Source organism: Penaeus chinensis, chromosome 33, assembly GCF_019202785.1.
Source record: "Penaeus chinensis breed Huanghai No. 1 chromosome 33, ASM1920278v2, whole genome shotgun sequence".
Lineage (NCBI taxonomy): Eukaryota > Metazoa > Arthropoda > Malacostraca > Decapoda > Penaeidae > Penaeus > Penaeus chinensis.
In genome coordinates this window covers 15,176,371-15,183,870 of record NC_061851.1, presented here as the reverse complement: position 1 = coordinate 15,183,870, position 7,500 = coordinate 15,176,371, and the positions used below count along the sequence as shown (strand labels likewise).

The 7,500-nt window shown below is 32.3% G+C and overlaps 2 protein-coding genes across 2 annotated transcripts in view; one reads left to right on the top strand and one right to left on the bottom strand.

Moving 5' to 3' along the window:
• Positions 1 to 56: 56 nt before the first annotated feature.
• On the top strand, positions 57 to 1,963 carry LOC125042966 (transmembrane protein 242-like). The gene is made up of 3 exons (XM_047638811.1): positions 57 to 216; positions 1,298 to 1,536; positions 1,716 to 1,963. The coding sequence occupies exons 1-3, from the start codon at positions 132 to 134 to the stop codon at positions 1,887 to 1,889; spliced, it is 498 nt and encodes a 165-aa protein (XP_047494767.1). The 5' UTR covers positions 57 to 131; the 3' UTR covers positions 1,890 to 1,963.
• Positions 1,964 to 2,812: 849 nt separating this feature from the next.
• The window catches only part of LOC125042965 (transmembrane protein 248-like), a 10,722-nt gene continuing 6,034 nt past the window's right edge, over positions 2,813 to 7,500 (bottom strand). Inside the window, exons 4-7 of the mRNA XM_047638810.1 lie at positions 7,341 to 7,480; positions 6,961 to 7,092; positions 6,586 to 6,723; positions 2,813 to 6,318 (exon numbers count right to left, since the gene is read on the bottom strand). Of these exons, the coding sequence (XP_047494766.1) occupies positions 6,301 to 6,318; positions 6,586 to 6,723; positions 6,961 to 7,092; positions 7,341 to 7,480 (428 nt within the window). The 3' untranslated portion in view covers positions 2,813 to 6,300. The remainder of the gene's footprint in view (positions 6,319 to 6,585; positions 6,724 to 6,960; positions 7,093 to 7,340; positions 7,481 to 7,500) is intronic.

Here is a 7,500-nt window from a genome sequence, read left to right as displayed (position 1 = left end):
CATAATAATAAAAATCAATTACAGATCACTCATAAGATTAATATCACCAATATACTCCAATTATAAACAAAACAATTATAAAGGCTAACTCAGCAAACAGTGCCGGATCCACTCCCAGATGTAAACAAACCATGGCAGACGAACACAAGGCCGGAGAAGCCAGCAATAGTAACTCAAAAACTCAAAAAACCGATGATGATAAATTCAGATATACAGGTAAGTGAATAAACGAAATTTTCAAGAAATATTATCGACCTATTGAGAATATGAACCCTTGTTACAAGTGATATGATCATCTTTTATCTGAATACTAATGCTCGGGAGGTGCAGTAACTAAGAGCAAATAAGTCGTATTTATCAAACTTTATAAACACTTTGCCTGTCTACGCGTCTTTTCCGCATTCAAGCCAACATGAAAGGAGCATAAAAGTGAGTTAGATGAAGAGGAAATTTCCGATAATGTTAATTCCCATTAATGAGTTAATTGTTATCATTACTCTAATTATATCTCGCCCCCATAATTTCTTCCTTTAATTCCTAGTAAATGTAAATGTTCAAGACTATTTCCTTCGGTGAAATTACGTCGCTTTTAGTATTCTCACTCGATGTTCTCTTTCCATGTTTATGTACATATGCGCACAAAGGCTTTTGAGATTTTTTGTTCGATATGAATGAGTCTTCAGCCTGGAAAGTGTGGCATACATATTGGAGATATGTTCCTCAAAATCTTTTTACATTTGTGTGATCAGTGATAATTCACAGATTATTAGCTGATTGTCACGTGCCAGTGTCAAATCATTATGGTCACCAACCTGGTCATTGTCAGATGATTGGCATCACCTGTCTGTCAAGCTGTTATCAATCATTAAGAATTTGTCAGGAGCTTCTCTGCCTAGAAAAGAAAAAAAAATATGTAGTACACATTGATATACCTAATATTGGTTATAAGAAAGATCGAGAAGCATATCGGTAAATTACTATGTTGGTCTTTAACTATAGCAATTTTTGGAGATTGTGTGATGAATTATATATAATTATGTGCAGATATTCAGCTGATTTGTACCTTGCTCAGAATATAATTTGTATACTCATAATTGTTGTTGAAAAGTGGCATACTTGATTGCCTGTAATGCTGTTATGAAATATCTGGCACACAGTATGTCTTATATCTTAAATTTGTATTTTATTTTAATTTTCAGAAATATTTGATTTTGTCTGCTACCCATAGATTTTTATGTTATAAGTATTTCTTACTTATTTGTTCTCTCTAAGCTAAATAAATTTCACACCAAAACAGCTGCAGCCTTTCTCACGGGCGTTGCTGGGGCATCCATGCTCGGAGGCTTTGGGATGACCTTGGGAATGGCCAAGAAGAAAGACCCACACATGTTTAACAAGGGCATGATGGGAGCACGGGAATTACATGAGGCAGGTGGAGCCTTGGCCATGAGAGCTCTGGGGTGGGGAACCTTCTATGCTGTGACTGGCTTTTCCATCTTCTGCCTCTGTGCGTGGAAATTGACGGGTTCGAAGGATGTAAGTCGTATTTTTGTTATAAAATATAAATGTTTATATTCTTTTTATTTATGCATATTATTATCTACTGATATATTATTTATGCATATTATTATCTATTGATATATTGTATATTATTGTTTATATATATTTACTCAGTACTGATACATTCAACTCTATTTGTTTTCCTTCTCTAAAAGCTGCAAGACTTCCGGATGAAGGCAGGAAGCATACTCCCAAGAATACCTAAAAACAATCCACCTCAAAGTAGGACAGAATTTGAAGGGCTGACTGACCTCCTTCAGTACTTAATCAATGAAGACGAAAGAAAGAAACAGGAGCAAATGAAGACAAAACTAGCTGGAACTGATTAAAATTATTTGCATTTCTGTTTCTGGCCCAATAGTTGTACTATATGTTGTAAACAATATATTTTATTTTATTATAATTGTATTTTTTTTTTCTTTTGAGATTTTATATATTAATCAAGTATATAAAGACATTTAATTTTTTTTGCTTTTGTTTGTTTCAACTTTGTATAAGGGAATGCTTAATCATTTTATTTTCTCAAAAGTCTATGAAAATTAGACATCATAACACTTCCATGAATAGAAAACAAGGTTTTAGATGTCACGTTGCAAATATATACATGTAGAAAGAGTGTAGCCTTAAAGGAGTGAAAGAAATAAAGAAAGGAATACTAGAAAACTACATTACCGTTATGCAAATTCTTAATTGTGATGGTATTCTATTAAATTATTACTCAGAATAGATGCACACTGAAGAGATTAGTTACAGAATATTACTAACTTATACATTGCTGTTAGTTTTTTACACTCATCCAGTTAACAGTTATCATTGCCATAGAGATCAAAATTAGAAGCTGGAGTATGTTACAGATGCAATAGGTCTTTTTTTGGGAAGCAATGTAAGTTCATAATTGAATTCCAGTCTTTTATGATTATAGAAAAGAAAAATAGATGATTAAATACATTTTTTTTTTAAACAAAAGGAACCTGAATCATTGTCATAAATTTATTTAAACTTTTTCAAAAGATTAGATATTTATATTGCAAGGCCTACAGTACAAAAAACATGCACATAATAGTAGTAGTAGTAGTAATTGTAGTACTACTACTAGTAGTAGTAGTAATTGCAGTTGTAGTGGTAGTTTAGATACAGTAGCAGTAGTAGTGGTAGTAGTACTAGTGCCAGCTGTAGCTACTACTACTAATCTTAAGAAATATCTTGGGAGAAACCTCACATGAAACAAAAAGGAATAAAAAGGAAACACAAGTCCTCCTTTTCAATTTAATTTTTAACAAGAATGTAAAACATGTTTTAGACTGTGAATAAATAAAAAAAACAATAAATAATGCATATATACAAAGGCACTGGAATCACAGAGGACACCATTACAGCACTGTAACACTTTAATAGCTAAGCCCAAATACTTGTATCTTAATTTTTTTTATACATGCTTTATGGATAAAAATAATGCCAGTGATTATTAGACTATAATTATATATATATATATATATATATATATATATATATATATATATATATATAAAATCTCCTCTTTACTTATATTTTTTTTTTTCTTCTTTTCATGGTGCACAATCATGTCTTCATTTTCTTTTTCACTTTTAAATTTCATTACAAATGCATGCACACACACAATGGTTTTTCATTTCACAATACATCTCTGAAAAATGGATCCAATAATGCATTGAAGACAAACACATTTAACAACCATAGCACTAGGAAAGGTTGGCGCACATGGCTGTATGCATGCACGTACCCAAGCATACCTCATAAAAAAGTATAATGCTGTACACAAACAGACCAACACACACACAAACATGCACCTTGGATAGGCCAATGGATGTCAAATCGATTACAGAGATTTGCACCCTTTGAATCCTTTTACCTTTCTTTCATTCAGACATCTCAATGATACAGCCATTTATAAGGCCTTTCAAAATCAAATGACAAACTGATAAACTGCAATAGAATTATATAGGTGCAACACACGGATATAGCTGCTATCAGACAGTAATCTGTTCTGTCCTTCCCAGAAAAGGTTTAACACAATGTGATTGATCTAAAATATGAGCATACTGCAAGGATTATAGTAATGGTAACAAACGGTTAAATAAATCCACATTTACTGTTTATAGAGAAGTAATGTAACATAATTTGTCACACAAGAACATATAAACTTGGTGATAGTACAGAAAAAAAAAACCATGAAAATTAACAAGAATTTGTCATAACAGGACATATCATTACCTTTCAAGTTTGTTATTCTCATCTATTTTAGACAACTGGAATGACTTGGATATAGGCTTATACTACTTTTTTATTTTTAAATCTTGTTTTCCTTTCCCCCCTCCTCTCATGCAAGATTTTAATACACTTTCCACTGGATGAAAAATATTAATTTGTCTGTCCAGATCAACTGTAAGAGAATGCAACTAATACAGTGGTCTTTTGGAATGTTTTAACACTGACAGTAGTTTAACAAATGAACATTTTCTCAATGATAATCTGAATAATTATGAGATTACTACAAGTGTAATATGAACACTTGTATAGACACACATGCATACATGCACTCACTCACAACACTATATCTAATATTCAAACATTCAGCAGATTTTCACTGGCATTCCCAAACTTAATAGCACAAGACAATACATAAAATTTAGTAGATTTCTGTAAAATCCATTTTACATTTTACATGAAGTAATTAAATAAATATATCAAATACAAACTCAACAAAACAATATGAAAACACTTTAGTAAACACCGTCAATTTCATAATCTACAACCAATTTTGTGGTAATGTAAAATACGTAACTATTAACAAAGCAGAGGGATGCTGATAAAAAGAAAGTCTAGGCATAAACTTGTAATTTCCTAACATGAAGGAAGAGAATAGTCACAATCCTCAAGAGAGAGGTCACACTATGTTATTACACTCACTTCAACTAAAATTGTATTTACAATGATATATCAAATAATTGACAATGAACATTATACTTATCTTATTAGAAGAAGGAAAAATGAGGGAGATAGAGGAGAAGGGGAAATTAACTATTTCTGAGAGATTCCAAAATACACTCCATACAACTGATATACCAACAAGAATGCTCACTGAATATATTTTTCTACATAAATAATTTGCATTTATACTTGGTACAAAACAGCTGAAATAAAATGCAATATTTGACAAACATACAAATAATCCTCTGATGCTGGGATAGAATGGATACAAGTCATATCCACTGTGAATTGAATTGATTTCATTTCCACACAGATGGCTCCAGAGAATGCTTGGTCACCAAGGAGTTTATTACTAAGCCTACCTCATCTCACCTGTTTACCGTATTCTTTGAATTTTTTATTTTAAAAATATAATAATAAAAACATTAGTACTGATTATAATAATAACAGAAATATATTTCTTCCTAAAAAATTCAAGGAATGGGGTAAAGAGGTGAGGTCAGGGAAGCCCAGTGATCGACTCTTTTGTGACTTGGTTTCTTGGTGTTGAAAAAAAAAAGAAGAAGAAAAAAAAGTGCAAAATGAAAACTTAAAGACAAATTGCTTTTGATTCCCCACATCTGCACAAACTATTGAATGCTCAGCCTTTTGCATTATGATCAATATAATTTTTTTCTATACTAAAGAACAATAAAAGATGAAGGCTACTGGAAGGAATTCCCTTTAATCTTTATTGGTTAGAAAAAAAAGAAAGAAAAAAAAAAAAAAGAAAGAAAAAAAATTGGTATAAATGCATCTAAACCTGTGATAGTACTTCACGTGACGGCATAATAATAGCTTTAGAAACTGCAGTTGTTTACAGATACATTTGATGAACTTCATGGAGATGAGTCATGTCATTTTGATGCTGTAGCTTTTGGAAATAACCTATCTTAACGTATCTTAAAACAACTTCCCTTTGTTAACCCCCATAGTTTTTCTCTACTTTATCCTATTCACAAAAAGATGAAAGGAAAGGAATAGCCTAACATGACAGATGTGATAGCTATGAGTGCACACTGTCATAATATTTTATGCTGCACGGGTTTGGTTATTATACCAACTGGCTTGTAAATCATTGCAGAAAAATTTATTTCATCGATAATTAAAGAATTATTTCTTTAAATTTTGTGTTGCATCTCTAAAGCCCTTGAAAACCCTCCTTACATGTTTTCATTTTAATTTCTAAAATATACGATGTTGATAAAATTCTGAATTTTGCCATAAACCCACAAAAGGTACAATTAAAAAGTCAATATAAAAAGGCACCCTACAACTGCATAGTCACTGACATAAAGGTCAATGGAAATTCTCATTTTGTGTCTTTTTGAAATAGTAAGAAGTGGAAGTTACTAATATTCCCAGAACCTATACATAAAAAATAAAATAAAACTTAATAAGGTTGTAACTAGTACATTATACAGGGAAACATCCATAATCTTTAGCCATGGTTGTTATTATGAACCTACGCTCTCTGCATATTGACAATGCATTAACAATACAGTATGATCACAGTTTCCATAAAAATAGATAAATGAATAAATAGATGAAAATAGAAAATAAAGATATTCCCAACAAAAATAATAAAAATGTATCAAACCACTTGTGCTTTCAATATGAAGCCTACAGGATTCTTACATACATCACTACTACAAAGTAATGACAGCTTTGCCCTACTGGTCCTTCAAGTCATTGCATTAATAGTGCTGTAAACACTTCTATGCTTTTGGCTCATCATGGGTTTAGGGGCACCTGGAAAAAGATAATTTGCATGGTTAGTCGAGTTGCTACAGGTGGAGAGATTCATGGACAGTGGATATTCAATAATTAGAAACAAATATAAGTAGGTATTTTTAATTGGTTTAACCATCTTTTTTCCATGTCATATATATAACCATATGCTTCCAACAATGTTATTATAATATAAGCATGATGACATAAACAATATACAGAAACATAGACACAGACCAAAGAAAAGAAACTAAAAGACAGACTGACATATTAACTGAGAGATCTTACTTTGTCAGGAAGAGGTGCTGCCTTGGTACGTGTCGAGCAGCGCTTTCCACAAAGGAAGTAAAACAGGAGGCCAATCATCATAACGCAGAGAAGACATGTGGTATACAGGATGTGCACCTGAATCAGAGTTACATCACCCTGGAAGGTTCAAATTATGCATTATTATCCTGGCCAAATTAACCATATTTTTCCTGATGCAACAACCAGTAGCAACAGCCATTATCATTACATAAAAAAAAAGTACTCTGGGTTCTCATACAAAGACCAATTGAAAAAATCTGGAAAAAAGTGACTATTTTCTTAAACAACAGGAAGCATTAAATTTACTCTTGCAATGCAAAATACAAAAACAAAAAGCTGAATACAAAAAACTACCTCGGTTAGATAAACATTCAATTCATGCTGAGGAGTGACACTGAGACTTCCCACAGTGCCGTTCATGCACCATTCATCCTCCTCCAGCATTAACCAAGGCTGGGCTAAGAACACCTCACTTGTCTTTGGTTCCTGGAAGTAAAGGGAGACATAACTATAATTAATGACTTTCCGCTCTCATAATCTAAACGAGACAATTTTATTTTTTATATAGATTTGTTTAGTTGTAAAGCATATTCATTTAGTTTTTCTTGAGGGTATTTTCTTCTCAAACAACATCCTTAAATTAACATAATCCATCAAAACTACAGAATATGATCTCTATCTCCAGTAAAGAAAACTTTCAGCAAGAACTCTAAGCAATAATAATAAAGCCCTACCTTGACTGGCGTGCAAGTTGGAGGCGTCTGAGGAGAGTTGGGCAGCAAGTGGGCTGGGCCAGAGAGGGTCATGCAAGCAGTCCAGTTTTTGGAGATTTGCTTGGCCAAGTCTATGGTTACTTCCAAGACACTCTTGTCTCCTAGAAGAAAAATTTGTGTG

Coding starts and splice junctions, on each gene's coding strand:
- LOC125042966 (XM_047638811.1), top strand. CDS start 132: ATGGCAGACGAACACAAGGCCGGAGAAGCCAGCAATAGTAACTCAAAA. Junction 217..1,297: donor TGATAAATTCAGATATACAG/GTAAGTGAATAA, acceptor ACACCAAAACAG/CTGCAGCCTTTCTCACGGGC. Junction 1,537..1,715: donor AATTGACGGGTTCGAAGGAT/GTAAGTCGTATT, acceptor CTTCTCTAAAAG/CTGCAAGACTTCCGGATGAA.